Here is a 26,450-nt window from a genome sequence, read left to right as displayed (position 1 = left end):
GAATTAATATTATTTGGTTGCGGGTGAAACTGAAGAAACAGAGAATAAGGGAACAAGGAGAACTAATGGATACTGCTAAGTTGGAGGGATTGACATATACGGTCTATGTTATAAGACAGGTTCATAGACAGAGTACTACTTTTAACAAAATGCAAGCAATCAATTGTTAAACAGTAATTAACAAAAATCTTTCTTCTCACTACTATTTTTTTTTCAGTTTCTTTTAAGCAGACATGAAATTAGGTGTAACCGTGTGTCTTCAGTTTTGTGACATGTTAGTAAAGCTAGACAACTAACACTTTCTCTGGTTCATAAATTGGACCACGCTAAACAGCATGAGTCGCAAATACAAACTATTTAAAGCTGAAAGAATGACAGGCCAAGAATGAACAGCCATTCAACTCGCCAATTTGTGCGATGTCATTATCTTCTGAAACTTCTATCCTGTTGAAATACAAACATAACTTTGATGTTTTGCAAGACCACAGATCGTTTGTTGCCAAACATATAGTCAGAGAATATCAGATCAGACAGACCTTGAGGAAGTGGTGATTGCAAAATACTAAAGACTTGTCAAGTGTCTTAGAACTTGTACTGTTGTACGCTACCGTTCTCTAAGGCACCGCCTTGCACCAAATAACAGCTAAGAGAGGGCACATACTTCCGTTGAGTGGCAGGTCTGTTATAACCAAAAAATGCTAACACTCTTTTTCGTTCATGTAAATCAAGGTGATTCAACACAGAAATAATAGAGAATTGTTGCAACCGCTAAAGTAAATGTCAGTCATACATAGGAATCATGCAATATTTATTAGTTCTTAATGAAACAAAAGCAACTTAGTTTGAGGGTCAGTTCAATGGGAAAAAACAGAGGAGAGCGCAATCCAGGAATGTTAAATTTGTTATGCAAGTAAACTAGACAATTACCATATGAGCACGTGACCCCTGATTTATTTATCTAACTGTCTAAAAGAAGCCATTTGCAGTAGGAAAGCAAGAGTATTGCCCTGTAGGTCGTAACATTTTGTATTTCTATTTATTTTTAACTTATTTATCCATTTGCCACTTGCAGTTTATGCTCTGAAACATAGAGCAACAAGATGGCCACACAAACATATGTAAAGAAAGCATCAGGGACAGAGACGAGAACTATTTGTTGTCCGCAACTTAGACTCATGTAAGACAGCTAGTTATGTTCCACATCATTGCACACACCATGCCACTGATTAGGGAGCGAGCTCATCAGATTTGGCAAAGACGTGCTACCAGTCTTAGCACTTAGCAGGACACTACCATATGACTAATGATGTTCAGAAACACAAGCATTTGACAACTAAACAATAGCTAGCACCTCTTCTTGGAGAAATTTGAGGATTTGGTTAAACAGGCGGGAGGAGATCAGAACCCCCAAATAAGAATAGACAGTAGTATCTAACATGGGGCGTGAGGAATCGACTGACTTGGGAACAGGTCCTAGTGGCGAACTGAAGGGATTCGATGAGGTGGACGTCGACGAGGAGTGAAAGGCTCACCGAAACCGTCTTGTGCTCGAGGGGCAGAAGGAGGCGGCGGCAAGGAGGCGGTGCGCGAGGCGGTGACGGCACAAGGGGCAGTACGGAATGGCGGCGAGGAGGCGGCGTGCCGGGCACCTGTGCTTTGCGCGAGGGCGAGACGGCGCTCGCTGCACGCGAAGATGAGGGTCTGCTCCACGACTCTGGTGGCAATTTTTGTCTCCCCGGTGGGTTGATGGGGATCGGACCGCGATCCACGCCCACCCGCGTCTTGCCAAATGTAATTTTGGGCCGAGTGGGGGAGCTCACCCCGGCGTGGGCTGCATTCCACGGGTGGCGGGGTTTGCGGCTCGATCCACCCCGAACCCGATATTCCCAAACGAGGCCCTAATCCACCTCGCCCCCCTCATCTACTCCCGTCGCGCGGCGCATCGCCGTGTCCTCCACCTCGCCGCCCAATCGCCCCTTCCGCCCCCCGCCTTCAGCCGCCTGGATTCCCCTTTTGTCGGATTCTCTAGATCTACAGCCTTACCGATAGCAGCCTGGGAAATTCGCAGACACACAGACGAGGCTTTTCTGAGATAGATTTGCCTGCGTCCATGGAAGCTGGTGCTCAACGTGAAGCGGCGCAGCCGGTGCTCATCGTGCAGGAGGAGACGCCGGTGGTCGGCGTTCCGGCCGCGTATATAGAAGAGGAGACGGCAGTGGCGCCGGCGATTACTATGGGCATTGAGGAAGTGGCGGCAGCAGAACAGGTAGTGACACCGTGGGAGGTGTCGGCTCCGGATGGGGTCATTGACTACGACAAGCTGGTCGACCGGTTCGGCTGCCAGCTCATCGATGCAGCAATCGTCGACCGCATCGCGCACCTCACGCTCTGCCCACCGCATCGTTTCCTCAGGCGCGGGATCTTCTTCGCCCACAGGTGACGCCCTCAAAACCTTTTTTTTCTCCAAGCAAATAATTTTTACAGTCGATCAGCTATAGTTTGTTAAACTGGCTGATTGCCCGTCCGTTTATACGGATCTCTCTTTAAAGCAGTAAAACGTACCATCTACCCATCACTACCAATTCCAATGTTTAAAGGAGTAAAGAAAAACATAGAGTTTTGCTACGGTACTCCAGAAGTCCAGAGTAATTGTGAACCGTTGATCTGGTTGGGTTTTACTACAGATTACCTCAGCAAGGCCCTATGTTTAAAGGAGTAAAGAAAATCATAATTTTTGGCACTTGAAGTATAGAATCTCTCTTTTGCTCCCCTGGAGTGTGGACTGAAATGCTGATGAGTTTTTTCTTTTCGGATAGGGATTTGAACAGGATACTTGACCTCTACGAGGCAGGAGAGAAGTTCTACCTGTACACAGGGAGGGGACCCTCATGGCCTCATCAGAGTCCCTGCACCTTGGCCACCTCATTCCCTTCATGTTCACAAAGTAGGCATTCCTCCGAAACTGTGGGTACTGCTCCTCTGATATGTTCTTGCCATGCTGTGGCTTCAAGGTAGTGGTGTGTGGTATTGTTGGATCTGTTGATTATTGCTGGAAGATGGTGCATGTTTAGATGCTGTTGTTATCCATTGACCCTTAGATGGGTAGCGAAGATTATTGTATTTCTTGTGGTTTTTGATGAAATGTTTTCTATGTTTGTTTGCATGTTCAATAGGCCCAGCAATGGGATAGAAAGCTGGACATGCTGCAAAGTCTTGTCCAGTGAAAGCTTTCCTGGTGTATTTCATGGCTTCTTAAAAGAAAATAGATTTTAGAATATTCTTTATATCCTGTAGCATGCTGCAGAAACTGTCAGTTTCCCAGGCACAAATAAGTCCCATTCCATAGGCTATGTGCTATATTTATGTCATCTACACTGAAAGTGGGTTCTTTGACAAATCTTGCATTGTAGTATGAGGTATTATTGTGTTGTTACCATGGATAGTGCTTCTTAACAATCAAGATCATTTTTCAGGTATTTGCAGGATGCTTTCAAGGTGCCCCTAGTGATACAGCTAACTGATGATGAAAAGTTTTTGTGGAAGAACTTGACTATTGCCGAATGTAAAAGGCTTGCCCGTGAAAATGCCAAAGACATTATAGCCTGTGGATTTGATGTTGAAAGAACTTTCATTTTTACAGATCTCAATTATGTTGGAGGGTAACTTCTTAACTGTTGTCTTAGTTAAAGTATAAATGTCTGACTTGGTCTTTTTGGTTGTCTCTAAACAATTGAAATGCATGCTTTTATTCTTTGCTCTTTGTTCTATGGTAATCCAACCCTCCATCCTTATCTTACAGGGCATTTTATGAAAATATGCTGGAAGTTGCCAAACGTGTGACATTGAATGTCAGCTTAGAACTGTTCAATTAAGATCAATATTTATGAACTTTACAGAGCTTGCTTGCTTGTCTCAAGCGTTACTGTTTTCTAACTCTCTTACTATTGAATGTCAGCTTAGAGGGATACTTGGAATTACTCCGGAGGATCACATTGGTAAGGTCAGCTTTCCTCCTGTGCAGGCTGCTCCATCGTTCCCTTCTTTGTTTCCCCATCTGTTTCCTGGCAATGACCAACTGCGGTGCCTTATCCCATGTGCAATAGACCAGGTACAATATCTTGTCTGATCTTCTTGACAGTACAGCATAATTGGGGTTGTATCTACTTGCTAGCATACTGGTAGAATGTGTTACCTCAAACAAGGCTAGCCTAGCTTGGTAACAAAGCCACGATAACCTATGCAATTGTGTGGTGTTTGGTTTGCCTGCATAGAGTTTTCCGTGTACTGTATCTTGTCTGATCTCCTTGACAGTTCAGCATAATTGGGGTTGTATCTACTTGCTAGGATACTGCTAGAGTGTGTTACCTCAAGCAAGGCTAGCCGCCAGGATAACCTATGCGGCATGCACAATGCAATTATGTGGTGTTTGGTTTTCCTGCATAGATTTTTCTGTGTTTTGAAAATTGTGTTTGGTTTGCTAATTTGCATAGCATGTAGTTGCCTCTTATTCACTGTGATGAATTTAATTTCGTCACCTCCATTGGGCCATTATTTTTCAATCTCTCATTAGAACCATTAAACCACCATCGCCTTGGCACTTGAGATTTCTTTGTTGGAAATCCGCCTCCGACCGAGTGGTTTCTCAGGCACAACCGAGTAGTTTGCCTGAGCTGGAAGGGGATGAACACACGCACCTTTGAGTTTGTTTGCACTAGGGCTCCAACTGGATGCCTGTTGTTGCTGTGAGCTTTGATTTAAATAGCTTTCCCAAGGGGACAAGGTACAATGAAGTGGCACCGGGCACAAGACCGGGCGCAAGTTATAAGGAGTGGACCTTGGTCCACGGGCTGCACGCAGGCAGAAATAGTAATGTGGCCGCAATCTACAACTAGTGTGACTCAGCCTAGATGCTGCCTACCTATTTGCATCAAGTTCCCAATATGATCATGCTGGGCTATCTAAGAAAAAAGTTAATGCTTCCATCTGCCGCTACCTATTTGCATGCTTGTTCCTGCTAGCATTGGCTTCATGAGTGGCATCCATGGCTGTGGGTATCGCGGCCTATGCTCCATCAACAACAGAGACACAGCACGCTAGGGATCGAATGGTGGCGTGGAGCACTGCGGTGTGTGAGCGTAATCTGGCCAAGACAAGCACAAATGGTGCAGACCTTTGTGCTGTAGCCACCACTAACCTTGCTGTCTGGGCCTTCCGTTCGTCCTCCCGTGCATGTTACATGTTTGTAGTGAGTACAGGTGGTGCTGGAGCACTAGATGTTGACTTGGCTTAGCTACCTACAGAAGCTAACTTTAGATTTTGGCAGTGTCCTGTAAATATTTCCATTTAATATACTAAAATGTTCCTCATCTTTATGAGGCATATCAGATATGGCTCATATTGACAACCAATTTGAAATGTGTCCCACCTACAGAAACTAAGTTTAGATTTTGGCATTGTCCTGTAAATATTCCCATTTACTATACTAAAATGTGTACATCTTTACGTATTGGCCATGTATCAGTTATGGCTATGGAAACATTTTTAAATATCAGTCATTAAAGATGGCAATAATGCAGCTAGCCTTGTTCCATGAGCAGTAGGGCAGTACAAAATATTTGGTGTATATGCTTGTTGGCATTACATTAGAGATATAAGTTTAATCTGCCAGCTTTAAATTTGTAATTAATGCTTCTTGGTACTTAATTTGGTGGGTCCTGCCACATTCATATTATGGACAATTTTATTTACTAACGATCTGTGTTTAGTTTCATTAATGGTACTTGCATGTTGGCACATCTGTGTTTAGTTTGGCAAATTTGAGTTGCTAACTTTATATTTGTGCAGGATCCTTATTTTAGGATGACTCGTGATGTTGCTCCTAAAATTGGTTTTCAGAAACCTTCACTGATTGAATCAAGATTTTTCCCTGCACTTCAGGTATTTCCTTTAAGAAGAGCATGGATTTATATGGACTCATAAGAGCTGGTGCAACTTGACCACTTTTAAGTTTTAATTAACCTGATCAACAGTTTTGATTTTATTATAAATGGTCAAAATTTCAAGTGCATTCATTACCTTTCCGGCTCCTTTATTTTCATTTTACAGGGAGAGAGCACTAAAATGTCGGCCAGTGACCCAAACTCTGCAATATACGTGACAGATAGTTCTAAACAAATAAAGGCAAAGGTTTGTCCTAGCTTTGTTTTAATCTGGAAGCATATTTACCCAACAATCACATTTTATTTAAGTCAATTGAAATTTTTGCTGAAATGTTACTGGATTGATTCTTCATAGGTTTATAAAATTTATTTTCAACATTTCCCAGGTGAATAAATATGCTTTCTCGGGTGGCCAGGCTTCTGTGGAGCTTCACAGGAAACTTGGTGCTAACCTTGATGTAAGTACGTTTTACTATTCATGAGCACTATTGAACACCAAACTAGTAGCTAGAATTATGCTGTGCATTTTGACTTTTGCTTGGAAGTCTAGGGTTAGATCCATGATGACACTTGAAATTGAATAATCAGCAGAAGCTACCTACTGTATTGCATATAGTTAGAAATTCTTTATGAAGCCTTTTATGTCACATTTCATTGCTAACATGAGATTTTGATCTTTATTTCTATAATTTGCCTACAATATTCTAGTTATTCCCGTATGCCTTAAGAAACACAAAAGATTGTTGAATTCGTGTGTTCAGGTGGATGTCCCAATTAAATACCTAAACTTCTTCCTAGAAGATGATGATGAGCTTGACCACATAAAGAAGGTACATTTTTCATGCTGGGAAGCTAAGTTGCAATTCCATTATGAAACTCCATGCTGAAACTCTTTACTCAAAACCAGGAGTATAAGGAAGGACGGATGCTAACTGGCGAAGTAAAGCAGCGACTCATTGCGGTTCTATCGGAGCTGGTTGCTAGACATCAGAGAGCTAGAGCTCAAGTGACTGAGGAGGTAATGAATTTTTTCATTTGATCTATCCTGTCGCGCAATTGAATTTTTTTTCACGTTATAACTGTTGCTCCTGTTGTGCACACATATTACCAAGTCTTCTCAATGGGACAAAATGTCTTTTTATCAATACAGATTATGACTTCAATTTCTTGCTTTTGCAGATGGTCGATGCATTCATGGCAGTAAGGCCTCTTCCTAACATGTTTGGCTGAACGACAAAACAGGGTTGTACATTTTCGATCTATACTCATTTTATTTAACAAGATGACTAAATTATGACTGAACAGTTAAGCAGGGTTTTCAATGGCCTTGTTTTACGGCCTGTGTCGTTATTGTGGTTGCCTGCACCTCATTTATAATCTGCTGCCATGTGGGTTACAGCAAGTTTTAGGTCCAACAAGTCTTTACCTCGTCAGTTTAGGACTGTCTTCAAATATGTTCAGTTGGGTTGTCGGACTAAGTCCAGCCTAGCTAAGATTCTGAGCCTGGCCAACTAAAGCATGTGTGCACAGAGTCGGTGTTTTGTTGCTCGTTTAAGAACTCCAATAGCATTGCATATTTGATTGTTATATCAAAAAACTAAAGAGCCTAAAAAGTTGCTCCAACATAGATTGCTATCTCTAATTCTCTTAGGCAATGATCTATTTTTCTCTCTTCTATGTATGTACTGCTGTTTTGCAAAATACGTCCACGTCAGCCAACTTTCCTTTCTCTCCCACGCGTCTCCCGATCTGTGTCGTTGCCACCGCCGGCGCTCCATCTTTGGCCGGTCGCACTACCTCCTGGGCTCCTCCGCCTCCTTCACAAATGCTGAGGATATAAGTATTATGTCAAGCTACAATACCAAGTATTATGTCAAGCTACAAGCATATTGAATGTGGATATAAGCAGATCAAATGCTGAGGTGGAGAAATGCTGAGAAGCGATCTGTAATCAAATGCTGAGGTGGAGGAGAAGGAGAAGCGACATGTAAGCTTGCAGCTGGCTTCGGTAAAAAACTATGAGAGAGATAAGTGAGTGATATATTAATGGTGAAGAGCTGACTATTGTATGAGTACGCTGAGAGATAGGTTGTAAAGATTTTTATAGCCAGCAGCTGTATTATTAACCTTACTCTTAGAGCAAGATGATGTAAGCGGGGTGTAAGATCTGCCACATCGGATTTGTGACAAGTTGGAGGAGAGAGAAAAAAGGGTTTATGCATAGATTTTCAAAAACTTATGAAGGTAAGGTGGATCAAGCATTAATGATTTAGTACGAGTCTATTAATGGAGCCTGCTATTTGCTAGCTATACGTGATGTGGCAAAAACATACGCCGGCTGCCAGCTTGTCATGCTTTTATTTGATTGTCGATCTTGACGAGCACATGCATACTTTAGTAAAAAGAGAGAGCTAAAAGCCAACTAAATGAGTTGACTCTATTTAAAGCCACAGCCATGGATCCGGAGTCCTACGTCCGCTCGTCACGCCGTCGTCACGGGCGCCATCCTCTCCGCTGCGGCCGGCGAGGCCTACGACGGCGTGGACCGCATCAGCGCCCTCACCGACGACATCCTACGCATCATCGTCTCCCGCCTCCCCATCAAGGACGCCGTGAGCACCACCGTGCTGTCGAAGCGCTGGGTACGCCTCTGGAGCTCTGTGCCACTCGTATTTTATGATGAGCAGCTCTCCACCTCCCCCGAATCCACCCGAGTCGCCGCCGTGGACTGCATCCTGTCCAGGCACCCGGGCCCGTTTCTCGCAGTACACATCTCATCCATCGAATTCAGCCAGCGCCACCTCAACGAGTGGCCGCCTCTCCTCGTCGACAAGTGCGTTGTGGACCTCGTCTTCGTCGGCTTGAGGAGGAGTTTCTCCCTAACCCTCCCTGCGAGCATCTTGTCCTGCACCAATCTCCGGAGTTTGTACCTAGGATCATTGGACCTCCCGTCTGAGGCCCCAGCGGCGTTGGCACCTTCCCTCATCTGGAGGAACTCGTCATCCTCAATTGTGCCATTAATCAGGACATCCTGAATTACATCCTTGATTCCTCCCCCATGCTGAAGGTGTTTAGTCTTGTTTTGATCCATGAACTTCCTCTGACTGTGCGCCTCCGCGGTCAGAACCTCCAATGCGTCAACCTTTGCTGCTTCATGGGCAGTGAAATCAGTGTGAGTGCTGTGCCCTGCCTTGAGAGGATCCTGGCTTGGATGGCGTTGCCTCCACTTAACAGCGGAGGAATTCTGAAGGTCGCAATTGATGCTGCGCCAAAGGTTCTTGGGTACATGGATGCAGGAGCTCACCTGCTCCAGATTGGGGAAATCATTGTCAAGGTATTGGATATTGATGTCATATTCATGTCTATGATGTTCCTTTTTTTTAAAAAAAAAAAGCCTCTGATTTTTATTTGTGCTTGTGCTTGAATAATGTATTTGCATTGCAGAAAGGAACAGATGTCAGGCCCAGCACCAAGGTCTGGAGCGTGAGGATCTTGGCTGTGAAGGTCAACTTTGGTGTGCTTGCTCAGCTCAAGGTCATGACCTGTTGGCTCAGATGCTTTCCCAATGTTGAGATCCTGCACATTGAGGTACATAGAAGTATACACTGTTTTTCTTATTTTGCATTGTCATTATCACTGCTTTCCAGCTCTGTTATTCTGTAACTGAGATGTTTAGTCATTTTGTAGTCTGCTACACTGAATCTGCCATCTGATGAGCAACATACCGAGTTCTATGAAGAGCTAGATCTCATTGGATGCGTGCAGTCACAAATCAAGAAGGTGGTTCTGCATGACATCCGTTGCAGTCAAAGTGAGCTCTCATTCCTCCAGTATATACTGAAGACTGCAAATCGCCTTGATAGCGTCACCCATGTGCAAGCTGAGAATTCAGGAGGTGCGATGGATACTCAACTGAATGATTTAGCTGTTCTTCCCTGGGGGTGTCAAGCTTGCTCTATTTCGCTTTTGGCCCCTAGACAATTCTATGGCTGGAACTTCCGCAGGGCATCTGATATTTCTATTGAGGACCCTTTTGATTTAGTGCATGGAAAGCAGGTGTCGCATTTCAGCAAGGATTTTAAGTAGTCTGATGGTTTAGGATTAATAACATTGCCTACGAAGTTAAACATTTGTCAGATGTAGCTTGATGCTATGGAAGGACTTGGATAACTGGATGTTTGGATGCAATTCATACTTATGTTTGTTGACATTCTCTTAAGTTCACCTTGAAATGCATGCCTTTTCCATTTGAGGTGATCATGTCTTTTACTGAAATAGACAGTTTGCCAAATTTTCAGTTTAGTTTACTGCGACGTCTTCGTTCGATGTTATTTTGATTTGTATTTCTCTCCTTAAAATTTTGTGGTGATGCCCTGGTCCGTTGCTGCCGCATTCCGCTCGCCCTCGCGGTCCTCGCTCCGAAGTCCGAACTGCGCTTGCGCTGATATGTGGGCCCGTTCCGCTCTGTTCCTTGCGGCTCATCTACTCACGTGCGCGCTTCCCGCCCCCGCCATCGCCAAATCCCATCCACGTACAGCGCCACCCCTGTATGTTGCCACCCCTGTATCACGTGCGCGTTTGGTCTCGGCCTCCTATGCGTCGGCGCAGTGGCACAAGCGGGGCGACACGCTGCGCCCTTAGAGATGGTCCTCGTGCGGTCGTGCTGCGCAGATACGTGCCGAGCGGGCGCACTGAAGACGGCGTGCCACCTCTCCTCGAGAAATTTCAGTATTTGGATCTTAATTTGAAATTTCAGTATTTGGATCTCAGTTTGCACGTCTTCCAGAATTTATTTCAGTATGCCTCGCAGAATTTGGCACCGGATGCACCAGTTCTTTCAGTTTAGGTGTTTCTCGCTCTTTTTCATTGATTTTCTCGTAGAATTTTAGTGTATTCTTTTCACACTAAGAGAATTGTCTAAGAACCATTGCATATAATTGTAGCAAAGTGAGCCAAACTCCTACGCATGTACATAATGGTAAAAATTGCATATTCTTGCTGGTGATGGATGGAACTAGAATACTTACAGATGCGGGTGTGAAGACAAACAGAGAACAACCCCACATACACCAAAATCGGACACGACTTAGGCGTGATCCAAATTACTGAAACAGGAAAAAGAACACTGCAGGCACAATGATAGCATAACACTGCAGGCACAATGATAGCATAACATACATGACTGATGTTGCCCAATTGAAATAACCAACATCAAAGTTCCATATGTTCAGATCCCTTTTCTTTTGCATAAGATAAGTGGCAAAGTTACCAAATGCAGCTAGCATGAATATTAGAGTAGTTGTGATCCATAAAGACCCGTACTGCAGAAATTAGAACGATTCGTTACACAAGTGCAGAATCCAGAGATCCAAATGATTATTTTGAAGTACAATAAACTTAGGACTTAAAAAAAATCTAGTTACATGATAATACAGCTAGTAGCTCAAGTATGCACAAATTTGGATCAAACTCCGATCAAAACACTGAATTGTCCAGTTCTAAAACTATGCTCATAGAAAAAATAAATAACATCTGATACAATCCATACGATGGCATTTTTACACTATATTTCCGTATCCTTTTGTATGAATTTTGCAGTTATCCTATCTGAAATCTGAATTACCATCTCATGCTATTATCAACATGAAAACATTAGCGTGTTTTTACACAGTTCTTAGTATGCATTTTATAACTTACAATATATCTTGCCACATTAACAACGCTTAGTATAATGAGAGGTTGAGAACTATCATTTGTAACCCATTATTTATCACAATCAATAGCATATTAGACTGCTGCATGAAATTCTCCATTACAAATGATGGCATCGAAACAACAGAAAGGTAACTAAGAGCAAGCATTTTTAGAAAATGAGACAGATTGAGTTAGTCAGGGAATAAGAGAAATTTACATGTCAGGATTAGCATCTATAAACCATCCATTGAATAAAGTGAACTGATTGTCAGACCCGGGGCCACGGGACTGGGTACATAACGTAGTTTAAGAGATTAAGTTCATCTTATCTCTTATTCATTTTGTTTATCTCTTATTTATTCCGTTTAAATAGGAGATAAGGCTAACCGATACAGGGGGAATCTACTTGAGATATGTTCTGGTACGATTCCTTAGCTGGTGTTGGTTAGTATCTTTGTAACCCTGGCCTCTCGGATATATAAGGGAGGTCAGGGACCCCACTCAAAACACGATCTTTAGGTCATTCTACACGAAAGGCAATACAAACCATCGTACAGGACGTAGGGTGTTACGCGTCTTGCGGCCCGAACCTGTCTAAGCTTTGTGTTCCTTGCACCTTCGAGCTCCTGATCTCGGCGTCTTCCCACCCAAAACTTACCACCTTGGGTATATCCCTCGGTGGGCAGCCGGTTAAACACCGACAGCTGGCGCGCCAGGTAGGGGAGCGCGTCGAAGATCCACCGGCGAGCTCGATGGCATCTTTCAAATTCATCAGGTGAGTTCCCTACCAGGGTACGACATTCGTTTTTGGCTCTTGGGTCTGCATCGCAGATTGTGTGGGCAATTTTCGGCGATTCCTCATCGACATGAGGCCAAAGATCTCCGCTGCGGATTCCTGCAGCGACCTCGACAAGTTCGTCGACGGGCTCGACAGCTTGCCGCTCCATGACCTTGCAGCAAGGATCGAGATGGAGTCTGCTCCAGGCTCGACTTCTTCCGGTGTTGCGGCAACTTCCCCTGAGTTGAACTTGTTCCAATCTAGGGATCTGCATAGCCGATCCCAACTCGGTTCATGCAAACCGGCCAATGATCTTCAGGAGGCCAACGTCTCCAGGTCCCTCTCCATTATAGAGAAGGACCTGGACTTTCTGCTCCAAGGCGGAAAGCCTGAGGCCACCGCGTGTCGGGAGGCTTCGGGTTGTTTAGGCGCCAGTGATCTGATGCTCACCCCCATGCCGGGGGGGCGCATTGTACATTGGAGGGGCGTGGCACTCTCCGACCTACTCGAGGATGAGGGTCGACTTGTGACCCACCTCGAGCCCTTGCCCTTTCAGGAGGGCAGGCCGTTGGCTACTGTGGTGGAGGAGTCGACAGAACTAGTCGACACGGGTTCCGATGAGCTCGCCTCCCGCCAGGTGCTAATGGCGGAAGAAGGCGAGGATGATGGTGGTCTTCCCCTCGTCGGATTTGAAGCGATCTCTGAAGACGAGATCACAGCCAACGCCGGCGACAAGAATGATGCCGATCGTGAGGCACGCAGGGCCAGGAACAGGGCCTGCACAATCCGGCGGAGAAAGGCCAACGAGCGTAGGCGATCTATGCATCGCGAGCTTGACCCTGAGTTCGCCGCTGTAAGCGAACGGGGTTTCAGGACTCCGGTGGCCAACATCGCCAGGGTGACGGCCATCCTCGAGCGCAGTGATGATCCGGACATGCGTCAGGCGCTCCTTTACGCGCAGCGGGCCTGGATCCAGCTGGATCAGCACAACCCGGCGTCCACCATCAGGAAGGAGCGCGTGGGTGAGAGTCGGAGCTAGGCTCACAGCCGAACGGCTGGCGGTCATCCTCGACACCAGCCCAGCAACAACGACGCTCGCGGGAGTCAGGTCCCTGGCGGGAGGTAGCAGCCACCGCAAGGGGGTCATCCGCGACAGGCCAATCATCGACTTCCTCCAGAGGACCTGCGCCAGCACATCAATGAAGGCCGCGACGCGCGGACCGTGATCTCTTCCAGACGCAAGACTCGCGAAGAAGTCGAAAACAAAGGTACTGACTGTAGCGACCGGTTTCCTGCTTTCTCTGCACGTTTCAGCAGCTACAAGTACCCAGAGGGTTTCAAACCCATCGGCATCACCAAGTACGACGGCAAGCAGGCTCCTCAGCAATGGCTCCGTTGTTACTCCACGGCTATCGAGGTTGCAGGGGGTTCGAACATTACCAAGGTCGTCTACTTCCCGATGGCTTTGGCCCCTGCGCCGCTCACCTGGTTGGAGAGCCTCGGCAGTAACTCCATCGACTCCTGGGAACGACTTAAGAAGGTCTTCATCGACAACTTCCAGGGAGCGATTGCCCGTGCAGGTACCCGTCACGATCTTGCTCAGTGCAAACAGGAACGTAACTAGCTCCTGCGGTCCTACACCCGTCGCTTTTTCGACGTCCGCGCCACCATCGCGAACATCTCGGAGGACGACATCATCGATTGCTTCTACAACGGCATCACCGACCCGGGCATCTACAGGGATTTCGGGCGGAACAGGCTGAAGACTGTTGCGGGCCTTCGTGATATGATGCACGATTGGTCTGAACAGGAGGAGAAGATGCGGGAGCGGTTCCCGCGACGTCAAGATAGCAATCTGCAGCGCCCAAACGACAACCGCAACGACAAAGGCCAGCGGGACTTTTTGGGTCCACCCCGGAAACGAAAGCCAGATGATGTCATCGCGGCTATCGATCGTCCTTCGCGGGGCAAGAAGACGACGACGCAGGAGGAGTTTGAGAAGCTCCTGCAGAAGAAGTGCCCGTGGCACCCAGGTGCCAATCATGCCGCCATCGACTGCTATCACCTTCGGAGGACTTTCAGCAACTCCGGTGGTGGAAAGAAGAACAAGAAGCCTGCGGACAAAGAACCCGAGGATGACGATCAAGAGGACCATGGGCGCAACCCGAAGTTTCAAGACGCCTCGAAGGTCGTCAGCGTCATCTTCGGGGGAGATGAGGATTTCGGTTCCAGGCGGGACCAGAAGCTGCTTCTTCGGGAGATTCTGTCCGTCGAGCCGGCAGTACCACGACCCCTCCGTTGGTCGGAGGTCCCCATCTCGTTTTCTCGTGACGACCAGTGGACGAGCTTTTCGGAGCCCGGCAAGTTTCCCTTGGTGCTGGATCCTGTGGTGGCGGAGGTCAAGCTCACCAAGGTCCTTATCGATGGCGGGAGCGGGCTCAATCTCATCTTCATCAGTATTCTGAAGAAAATAGGCCTGGATTTCACGGACATGTTGGTTCCCAGCAAGTCCCCCTTTTACGGCATCGTCCCAGGTAACGCGGCACACCCGCTTGGTGCGGTGGTCCTCCCAGTCACCTTCGGCACGCGGGAGAATTATCGTACTGAATTCATCAAATTTGAAGTGGCTACCTTTGAATCTTCTTACCATGCAATACTGGGTCGTCCGGCACTTGCCAAGTTCATGGTAGTGCCACATTATGTCTATCTGCTTCTTAAGATGCCAGGACTCAGTGGAGTACTCACCCTCCGTGGCGACTTGAAGAAGTCCTACGACTGCAATCAGGAGGCGATCCAATACGCTTCCCGCACACCATAACAAAAGTTCGGGGCATGAGTTCGGGGCATGAGCACCTCATAGCTTCGATGCAGCCAAGCAAGTACTCGAAGAAACACTTCAAGACGAAGCTTCTGAAGAAGTCGAAGACTGCTTCGAAAGAACTCGATGAGCCTGCAGTACTCAGCTACGAAGAGCTCGGGGGCTTGTCAGACCCGGGGCCACGGGACTGGATACATAACGTAGTTTAAGAGATTAAGTTCGTCTTATCTCTTATTTATTTTGTTTATCTCTTATTTATTCCGTTTAAATAGGAGATAAGACTAACCGATACAGGGGGAATCTACTCGAGATATGTTCTGGTATGATTCCTTAGCTGGTGTTGGTTAGTATCTTTGTAACCCTGGCCTCTCGGATATATAAGGGAGGTCAGGGACCCCACTCAAAACATGATCTTTAGGTCATTCTACACCAAAGTCAATACAAACCATCATACAGGACGTAGGGTGTTACGCGTCTTGCGGCCCGAACCTGTCTAAACTTTGTGTTCCTTGCACCTTCGAGCTCCTGATCTCTGCGTCTTCCCACCCAAAATTTACCATCTTGGGTATATCCCTCGGTGGGCAGCCGGTGAAACACCGACACTGATGAGAGGGGAAGCGATTCTGCATCCGGTGGCTTCAACTCGGTGGGCTGCCGTTTAAGAACCTTGGAGGAGGCCGTTCATTTGTTACACGAGAGGATGACGATTCTTCATTTCGGTTTCAGTGGCAACTTCTTCTATTGAAGCTACAAATCACCCACCATCGAGCGAGGAGACATGATGATGCCTCCAAAGAGGAAAATGGCTCCCATATAGGCATAGACATGGAGACATTTCGCCCAAGAATCCCTCGCTCTACCCATATCTAGAAATCAACGTCACCGCCTTAGTTAGACAAGCGTCGCTACGTCATCCAAATCAGACTGAATTAGGGGGCTAAATTTTAGTTCACCACCGAAAGAACTAAATGAAAAATAATTGAGAGAGAACTTTAACAATACTGGAGAGAAAGGTATCTTGACTTTTGTTTCTGTTTAAGAAGTATAAAAAGGGTCCGGTCCTCCGAACAAATAAGAGATCAGTTCAAATATCCAAGTATCATGGCTTTCCTCATGCTCTCACCACCAAACCGAGCCTAATTGCCGCTGCCAAGGCCGAAACCCGCAAACCCTAACCAATCCACCGCTATCGATCGATTTCATCCGGCTCTCCCACGTCCACTGCAACACCTGAACGAGGCTCAAGCCCCCTGCCGTTCGTCCGGCCGCTCGCTTTACCATGGATCTCGATGCGGTGCCGGGGGATCACCTGTTCGATAGCGATCATCATCAGTGCCAAACTAGACCTCCGACATTCCCACAACTTGAGATAATCCACGATGATAGTCACAGTTAGGCCACTAGAGATATCTTTTGTGATGCCCTGAAAATTCACCAAATCAAATCACGCGCTAGAGTGTTTCGTTTAAAAGCTGTTCGTCAAAACCCTAGCCCTAACCCTTTCTGACCGACACCGAACTCGACCGTTGTCCCATCCTGCACCGCTCGGCGGCCGACGACCACGCGCGACCGCTTTTCCACGATCAGCGCCGGCGCGATTCTTTTCACACAGCGCGCGGATGACGCACGCGCGTGGCCGACCGACCGCGGTCACCGCCGCGATCGACGCCGACGCGACCCCCCCTCCCCTTTCTTTTCTCTCTTACTCTCTCCTTTTTCTTTTCTTTTTTTTCTCTCCCCCATTTCTTTTCTCTCTCTTCTTTCCTTTTTCCCTCTCTTTCCTTTCTTTCTTTTTCTTTTCCTCCTCCCTTCTCCTCCCTTCTCTTCTCCCCTTCCCCTGCTCCCGAGCGCCGCCCGGCCTCCGGCTTCGGGCCACGCCGCCCCCCCTCCTTCCCTCACGCACGCGCGCGCCTACTCCCGGTCAACCGCACCCGCGCCGCGCACGCGCGCACGCCTGAGCACCCCCACGCGCTCACCCCGGCCGCGCGCGAGCCCCTGCCGCGCCGCGCGTGAGCCCCTGCCCGGCTGTGCCGCGACGCACGCGCACGCGCAACGCGTGGCCGTGCGCCGCGCCATGCCGTCCGTCGCTCGCACCCCGCCCCCGGCCCGCCCCTCGCCGCGCCGCACGCGCACGCGCAAGAGCGCTCCCCCGCGCGTGCCGCACCGCCCGCCGCCAACGCTCCGCCCCGCCGCGCGCGCCGTCGCTTCCTTGCTCCTGTGCCGGCACAGCCCCACGTACGGCACCTCGGCGCCCTCGCCGCACGTCGCGTCGCGACATAAGCAAACAGCCGAGCACCATTAATGGCGCTCCGCGCCGCTCGCCGGCCTCCATCTACCTCCGGCCTCCCCACCGCCTCAACCCGCCTATAAATAGGCCCCCGCCCCGCTCCTCGTTCCCCCACAGCCTCCACCGCAACCACCCGCCGCCTCCCGAGCTTCCAACGCCGCCGCGCCAATCTTCCAGAGCCGCCGCCGCCCGCTCCCGTCGACCGGTCTGCCCACGCCGCCCCGGCCAGAGGTGAGGACGGGAATCAAATCCCCCCCTCTCCCTCTCCCTTTTTCCCCAATCCCGAGCCGCAGTCGAGCTCCGGGCCGCGGGAATCGGCCGGCACCGAGCGCTCCCACCTCCCTCCCCTGTTTCCGTGGGAGAGGAGGAAGAAGGTGGCAAATTGCCACAAGGCCCCTGGTCTTTTTCCTTTTTCCCTAAAACGAGGACCCCCCTATTTACTTCCTTTCGCAAAAGAAACCTTGCCCTTTCTATTATTACAAACTGAACCCCTCCATTACATAAAAACCTAAATATACCCGACCCCTTTTAGCATGCCTAGGGTATTTCTAGGATTCGCAAATAGGTCCTTACTCTTTCCGGATAGTTACGAATAAGCCCCTGGACCCCTGTTTAGCCCCTGAAACCCCCTTCGCCTCGTCATTTTATGCGCCAAACGACCTCCGATCGACCTGAAACTTCACCACACCCTTTCTAGTATAGTTCTAGCCATGCCATTAAGAAACCACCCAAAAATATTAACCCTATCTCCGTAACCAAATTATTTCCGATACAAGCTCAACGATAAAAGCTTTTAGTTCTTTCGATTGATTGTGTGCTTGATTGTTTGCGCCGTAGGACCCGGAGTGAACGAGGAAGATCCCGACTGTGACCAAGCTGTCAGACCCGGGGCCACCGGGCTGGTTGCGTAGCGTAGTTTAAAGAGGTCTAAGAGATTAAGTCCGTCTTATCTCTTATTCATCTGGTCTATCTCTTATTTATCCCGTTTAAATAGGAGATAGAGCTAACCGATACAGGGGAAATCTACTCGAGATATGTTCTGGTACGATTCCTCAGCTGGTGTTGGTTAGCGTCTTTGTAACTCTGGCCTCTCGGATATATAAGGGAGGTCAGGGACCCCTCTCAAGACAGAAGATCATTAGGTCATTCTACACCAAAGGCAATACAAACTATACAGGACGTAGGGTGTTACGCTCCGTGCGGCCCGAACCTGTCTAAGTCTTGTGTTCCTTGCACCTTCGAGTTCCTGATCTCGGCGTCTCCTCACCCAAAACTTACCACCTTGGGTATATCCCTCGGTGGGCAGCCGGTTAAACACCGACAGCTGGCGCGCCAGGTAGGGGAGCGCATCGATGATCCACTGGCGAACTCGATGGCATCTTTCTAGTTTACCAGGTGGCGGATTGCTACCTTCATGCATGTGCATCGGCGGATCGATTCATCGAGTTCGAGATCGGATCCTTCAGCGAACGGCTACATCGACCTCGACTACTCAGCTCGACTTCACCTCGCGCTGCAACGCCGATGCACAGCGGCCGCCGACCTCGACGACCCAGTTCAACTTCGGCTTGTGCCACAATGTCCGCGCGCAGCAGCGATGAGTTTGACTACTTCGACTTCACGAGGAGGCTCAGCGGCCCACCAGCGATTACTTCGACTCCGCGAGAAGGCTCGGCGGCCCGCCGGCGATCACTTCGACTTCACGAGAACTATCGGTGGCGCGCCGACGACTACTTCGACTACTCATCTCGACTAGAAACAAGTCGGAATCGACTCCGACTAGTCGAGCTTCATCAGTAAACCGCCGCAGCTCCATCAACAAGCTCCACAGCTTCGTCGATATTCGTCCACGAATCAAGCTAAGTGATTTATACCTTTTCCGACTTGTTCTTCACAGGATCGGCTATCTTTTCGGGTACGCCTCTCGATGGGCATGAAACCCTCGGGGGCTACGCCCTGATCGACTACTCCTAGGATGCTAACCGACAGCCACAGACTTAATGCACCAAGTGCTGGCGGCTTAGCCACGGCCTTAGGACACTGACTACGGAGGCTACGCCACAAGGTTGTGTTCTGAGTGCTGGAGGCTTCATGGGACTACACCCTATGGGAGTATAGATCTTTGCGTGTTGCCATACGCGCTCTCGCCGACTACTTTATGCGCACTGCGCATCCTATTTGTCGTATGACGACTTCTTTGTCTTCTCTTAACGGTTACTAAAGTACTCGGGTGGCACACGCCTTAATCCGTGAAACCTCGACTCTTCTGTAAGCCTATGCTCCTACGCGTGCATGCGACTAAGCTCCCTACGCTATGGTCTACGGCCATCAGGGATCAGGTGCTTAAACGTAACAGGCTAACTGCCCGAGGAAATTACATGGCCTAGCAAGAGCAAGACGCGAAATTTTTACACCGAATGAATTTTGGTTCCTTCACATTATTACTGAGTACTACTAGTACTACTCGGTATCTTTGCATTATGCTACATAATGTATGCATTGTCTTTTTTCAGATCAAGCTTCGGCAACAACCCTCCAGGCAGCACGGCGTGCCATCACAGTTTCGCTAGTTCCCAGGCTCGGGGGCTGGGCGCCGCAAAACTACTCGAAGTCGACTCGTATGAAGACTGAGAGCACAGAGGAAGCTTTAAGTCACCGCGCGGTTAAATAAACCAGCGGGAGGCTTAATTTCACTATGCAGAAGGCGAAAAAATTTTCTCGGGATTCCAGCATAACACCAATGCCACGATTCTTGGATCCTTTTTCCCAAACCTGGGAGATTTGGGTTCAAGGCTCGGGGGCTGCGGGGTACGTGGCATCGACTACTTGTTTTTCAAATTTATTTGAAGGATAAGCAGGATTTCAGATTAACGGGACCCTCAGCCTGATTCTCCGATTCAACCTAAGGCTCGGGGGCTACTCCATATGGAGTGCGATTTTCCAAATCGCACACCATAGCGAAAATTCGGGGCATGAGCACCTCATAGCTTCGATGCAGCCGAGCAAGTACCCGAAGGACTTCAAGACGAAGCGTCGGAAGAAGTCGAAGACTGCTTCGGAAGTACTCGATAAGCCTGCAGTACTCAGCTACGAAGAGCTCGGGGGCTTGTCAGACCCGGGGCCACCGGGCTGGTTGCGTAGCGTAGTTTAAAGAGGTCTAAGAGATTAAGTCCGTCTTATCTCTTATTCATCTGGTCTATCTCTTATTTATCCTGTTTAAATAGGAGATAGAGCTAACCGATACAGGGGGAATCTACTCGAGATATGTTCTGGTACGATTCCTCAGCTGGTGTTGGTTAGCGTCTTTGTAACTCTGGCCTCTCGGATATATAAGGGAGGTCAGGGACCCCTCTCAAGACAGAAGATCATTAGGTCATTCTACACCAAAGGCAATACAAACTATACAGGACGTAGGGTGTTACGCTCCGTGCGGCCCGAACCTGTCTAAGTCTTGTGTTCCTTGCACCTTCGAGTTCCTGATCTTGGCGTCTCCTCACCCAAAACTTACCACCTTGGGTATATCTCTCGGTGGGCAGCCGGTTAAACACCGACACAAGCGCACGAGGACCAGTTCTGCGACCCCGAACCCGAGGGACAGTGCTTCGATCAGGACCTCCCGCAAGGGTTTGATGATGGCAAGTTCAATCCCGCCCTTTGATGCATGTTTCTGTCCTAGTTTTTATAAACATTACCCAGTGGCCTGTTTTATAAAATTGCATGGTTTTGCGTGCTGTAAACATGGTAGGTTAGCCACCCTTGTTGTGATAACCATACCTTGACCACCTGATTTTATAAAGAAAATGCGTGTGTGTGGGAAGGGATAAAATGTGGTTTTGAAAGATGAGTCAGACGGGATGGATGGCATTTCTGTGTGAATTGCCGTTGGTGTGCTCGTACCTGTGTGGTAGGGCAAGGAAGGGAGATATCCATCTTGTCACCCCTAAGGACCGAGTTGATGTGTCATCTCACCTAGCTTCCTGTCATGCAAACCACTTGACCGTTGTATGGGCAACGGCTTAGCATAAGTCCTACTAGTTAGCCTGATAGCCATCAGGAGAGCTGAGAGCAACGGGTGATCAAGGAGAAGGGATAAGCTCTATGTGACTTATGCCCCGGTTAAACCTCGGAGATAGGTCGAATGACCCCTTGATGGATCCCGTGGTGGCTAGTCAGGTCTAACTAAGGTGGGTAATGACTTTGTTGGGATCTGCACCTACACTAAGGTGATCGTGCTGTGGTACCCCACCTGTGGGTAAAGTTGCACACCTCTGTAGAGTTAAAAATCTATTCGAATAGCCGTGCCCACGGTATTGGACAAGTTATGGTGTGGTCACATATCTAGTGTTTCTCTCCGGGAATGGTTGGGTTGGTGCGAGATGTTTGGAAAGTGTCCGGCAGTTTTGCCGTATGCTATGGCGGACGGGGAGTCCGGTAGCAATTTAAAACTTGGATCCTGTGTGGATCGACATCGTGTGCTCCTTGGTACTAGAAAACTTGTTTTGGAAAATGTTTTTAAACAAACCTTCGCATACAACCCAGTTTTCCGCAAATGAACCATAACCTTATCCTTGGATTGTCCTGTGCATTGATTTCTGTTATACCCCCTCCGTGGGTGTGATTGGACTTGCTGAGTACGTTTGTACTCATCCTATTCTTACTTTTACAGTGGAACATCCAGACTACATCCCCGAAGACGTCGAGTAGGGTTTCGTCCTGCACCCAGTCTTGCCTGTGGTTAAGGCCACCGTTGGAGTTCCGCATGGCGCAAGACTCTAATGATCCTCTTTTTGTAGCTAGTGTAGTAGTGTGGGTTTTAGTTGTAATCCTCGCGATAGTGGCGCTTCACTGCCCATTACCGCTTAGAGTTGTACGGTGATGTACCATCTGATGTAATAAAAGTGTTATCAACCTCCTGGGACTGATAAAGCAACACTTTTTAGTCTTCCCTGATGGGGGACGCTTCATCTTTGATCCAGCGGCCGTCAGTCAGCGCCTGTACACCGGTACACAAGTTAACAACTCTGTTAGGATGGACTCTTATCTCACGTTCACAAATGTTTCATATCGATGCTAAAGTTGTTTGCTGTGCATGATAAAAAAAAGACTCCACAGGTTCAACGAGTGCTTTGTTTAATTTATGTTGTAAGTATGAAAAAAATAAAATGATTACGTCGGTAAGCTAATTAGAAACCTTTCTTTCAGAATACCATCCTCAATGTTCGATGTTATGACTTGTAATAGTCTGTAGCGAGCTGAACAGATTCAGAATAGAAGAAGAAAAGCTCTAAACCGAATGAGAGCAATCCAAATTGATCAGAACTGAATTGCGGTGCTAGTATGGCTTTCGAGGCCTAGACGAGCAGAGCACGGTGTAATCCCATAGGGTGAAACCTTAGCCCCGGGAGAGGGAGAGATGGATGGAGCAATTGAGCAGGGGAGGTACATCTGTACCGTGTCATCTTCGTCTCTTATCACTTTGCTTGAAGACTGCATAAGAAAATCGCCGACGACTAGGAGCGAGAAGCTAAGAAAGGACCAGACTGCATTTGGACCTAGAATGACAAGATGAAGTAATTTAGGGATTTGTCCAAAAATATACCACGAACAAGGACATCACTGCTGCGTGGGATTTTCTTTTTGGACCATGTACAAAATGTTCTAGATCGGACTGAGCCCGCGCAGATCCGTTCGTCCATGCTGGATCCGTCGGTTCACATAGCCCAGGAGTCTCCGCACGACCGCACCCTACTTCTTGTCGCGACGCAGGGAAATTCCCCAATTCCTTCCGCTTCTTCTTCCTTCTCCGCCCGCCGCCATCTTTCTTGGTCAGATCCAACAAACCTAGCTTCGCCTACCCTGCAATTCTTCCTCGACCCGACCGTACAGTTCTTTGCGCCATGGCCCCTGCTTGCGTCCTGCTCGACCGCGCTGTTTACTTCCGCAAGCATCCCGTAGCGGGCGTGGTCGGCGGCACCACCCGGCGGCAATCATCATCAGAGCCGATTCCAAGCGTTGACGCCATCGAAGCAGATATTGCCAGGTACATGCTGGCCATGACGCCAGATCTGCAGGTCGTGGACCCCCCGGGGGTAAGCTGCCTCACCATGGTGCGGCCGCACCCATCCCATCCGTTCCGAAAACACGGATACGTATGGAACGAGCAGTCCGGCATGGCCGTCGCCGCCGACAAGAACCTGGTCCTCATCTACGTCGGCTCCTACCGCCCAATCTCCAAGTACGGGGGATGCTACCTGCTCGTGGACACCGCATCTTCCTCGCTCTCCAGGATCCCCGGTGTCCACCACAACTCCTATCCTTACTCGTGCGTCGGCTCCGCCGGGGCCGTCATCATGGCACGCGAAGGTGGCTCCTTCGTCCTGGCCGAGCTGCTCTTCAAACTCCCCTCGCCCGCCGAGCCCGGGGTGCCTGGGTTCGCCAAGCTCTGTCTCTGGCAGCGCAGCGAGTGGGTCTACAGGGTTGGCCGCCTCCCTGCCGAGCTGCGCCACACGTGGAGGCTTCACAAGTCCTTCTCCGTCCAAAGCAGGAACCTCTTGTGCTGGGTTGATCTTCTCCACGGATTGCTGCTCTGCGATCTGGGACGCAATGGCGAGGTCGACTCGCCGGACTTGGGCATGTCTTTTGTTCCGCTGCCCCATAGCTGCTCCATCGGCGAACACCACCACCGGCGGCTGATCCCGCAAGACTTCTGCACCATGGCCTGCGTCGACGGCACCATCAAGTTTCTCACGATGGAGGGCTTCGTGGAACACAACCCAATTGCGCTCGTTACCTTTGCCCTGGACCTGGATGGGCCATCCCCTACCTGGATGAAAGACAGGGTGCTGCGTCTAGACGATCTCTGGGCAGACAAGACACTTATCTCCAAGGGTGTTCCGCGGATCACGCCATTGTTCCCTATGCTGAGCACGCAGGAACATGATGTAGTCTACCTTGTCATTGGGGGTCGTGTGGATGACGTGGAAGGCTACAAGGTTGAAAGAGCGCAGCTCCTGCTTTCTGTTGACATGCGCAAAGCCATGGTCATCTCCGCCACCCAGGACAATTCCCCAAGAACATTGTTGCGTTGGCGTCGCATCCTTGTCATCAATGCCTCCTAGTGGTGCTCAACATCTTAACAGGTACATACTAATACCACTACGTAGAACACATACTCAGTTTTATCAATTCCAATTGCATTGTTTTTATGCTTTTGTGTGGCTGCTCACGATTAAATGTGAATTCCTGTTTGTTTACATCCAGTTAGAGTAAAAATTTACTGACTTATTAGGCCCACAATGCTCCGTATTACAACTGCTCCCGTGGTTTTAGTGTCAGTTACTTTACACTTCTCATTAAGATTAGACAACTGTTCCTTACATGAATACAAACAAGTGTCTCCGTTAAATAGATCTGAATTCAGATTGTCCCGTGTACCATGTGGCAGTATTCCCAAGTAAAATTTAACACTGAATTTGAAGCTGTGAGAAGTGCAAGTGTTAGCATACGCTCCTGTTTCATTAGGTTATCTTTGTGAAATGCCTTGATGTCCGTAGCATGATGTCGTTATGTCGGTATTCCTAATTAATCTTAGAAAATACGACACTGTTGAAATGTTAGTGATAAACTTCGATATCCTTAATTGTCGTCGACACTGTTTGGCTGTTTCTTCCAAAGTTGTTCCAACTTTTATTCTTGAATGAAAGCGCTGTTTATATTATGTTATTTTGTGCTGCGACCCACATTTGTGAGAACACCCTTGAAGTAGGTAAAGAGCTGTTTATATTTTGACAAATATGTCTGTTTCTGCTAGTGAGCGGTGGAAGCAATTGGGATGGGGGCAAGTGGAAAAAAGATGAAGTTTGAATGACCTCCGCAACCGAATCATGTGAAGTTGAAACTTTGGATGATCTATCTCTTCGTTATATCATGTGTAATTAAGCATCATTACATGGTCTTTCTTAGCTGTTGGGGAGAGCATGGTTGAATGTGTTCTATTTTAACTAGGACCTGGTCAATATTATTGGTAACTTATGATCGGATATTAGTAGCTGTGTTGAATGGCTAGTGGCATGTAATATTTGCCGGTTGCTGTGTGGCACTTTGGATTCGTGTGCTTGTGGGGATTATCTATGAACCATGTACCACAACAGTGGTGGCCTTTTTATCCTTGCTATGCTGTTTTTTGTTTTTATGATTTTCATTACTGCTCATTCGTCCTCTGGTATCCAGCTAAAGTTTGATGCATATTTTGTTTCCGTGTTTTCCCTAGGTTCTATTTTGCTCATATTGATTAAAACCTATCCCAGTGATTATCAATAATCAATGGTAGATTGTTTATGAATGTGAAAATAGTAGTTCAGTACTTCAGTGGGTGGCTGTCACATCTCTTTATATTTGCAATGTTCAGCAGAGTTACAATGTTCTATGATCTGGAATTCAGGATTCCTCATTTTGTTCATTGAGAAATCGGGTATTGTACCCTACATCCATCGTGGATGTCCATGCCTCTACATTTTCGAATGGTTGTGTGCTGGTTGGGGCTGTTAAATGAATGTCCAACAACAGCTGACGTTATCTGTGGCCTAACCTCTTTGCCAGTGATTTCAGTGCGTACCCACAGTGAGGTTGTAAATTAAATTGTACCAGCTATTCTGTTCTTTTCAGAAATGAAATATATCGTTTTGCATTTCCTTTACAGTTGCGACTTATGATTCACTATTTATCAGCGCATGAATCAGATGCAAAATCCAGTCTAAAGCACTACAGCAGGGCGTAAAATCTTTTGAGGATCCGAGCAGTGGCGAGGACAATGAGAAGAACACCTGACGGCTAGGAACAACATGTCAAGCTATGTACCCCACTGCCTTGTGTAAAACTGGCAGGGGCTTTAGAGTTCCATTTATTACTATAGAAGAGTGCCAGTACTGTCAGTTA

General features: G+C 48.0%; 3 protein-coding genes and 1 pseudogene across 3 annotated transcripts; all 4 read left to right on the top strand.

The window, feature by feature from the left end:
• Positions 1-1,874: 1,874 nt before the first annotated feature.
• On the top strand, positions 1,875-7,536 carry LOC112877827 (annotated as a pseudogene).
• A 641-nt stretch (positions 7,537-8,177) lies between these two features.
• LOC112876291 (F-box/LRR-repeat protein At3g26922-like) lies at positions 8,178-8,974 on the top strand. Its single transcript, XM_025940369.1, has 2 exons — positions 8,178-8,183; positions 8,393-8,974. The coding sequence occupies exons 1-2, from the start codon at positions 8,178-8,180 to the stop codon at positions 8,972-8,974; spliced, it is 588 nt and encodes a 195-aa protein (XP_025796154.1).
• On the top strand, positions 8,404-10,149 carry LOC112877826. Its single transcript, XM_025942198.1, has 3 exons — positions 8,404-9,273; positions 9,384-9,527; positions 9,627-10,149. Exons 1-3 carry the CDS (start codon positions 8,998-9,000, stop codon positions 10,023-10,025), a joined length of 819 nt encoding a protein of 272 aa, XP_025797983.1. The 5' UTR covers positions 8,404-8,997; the 3' UTR covers positions 10,026-10,149.
• A 13,132-nt stretch (positions 10,150-23,281) lies between these two features.
• Positions 23,282-25,716, top strand: LOC112877894. The gene is made up of 2 exons (XM_025942271.1): positions 23,282-24,655; positions 25,327-25,716. Exon 1 carries the CDS (start codon positions 23,414-23,416, stop codon positions 24,632-24,634), a length of 1,221 nt encoding a protein of 406 aa, XP_025798056.1. The 5' UTR covers positions 23,282-23,413; the 3' UTR covers positions 24,635-24,655; positions 25,327-25,716.
• Positions 25,717-26,450: the final 734 nt, after the last annotated feature.

Source organism: Panicum hallii, chromosome 9, assembly GCF_002211085.1.
Source record: "Panicum hallii strain FIL2 chromosome 9, PHallii_v3.1, whole genome shotgun sequence".
Taxonomy (NCBI): Eukaryota; Viridiplantae; Streptophyta; class Magnoliopsida; order Poales; family Poaceae; genus Panicum; species Panicum hallii.
Note: the sequence above shows the minus strand (reverse complement) of the source record. Positions and strands in the feature narration are given on the sequence as shown.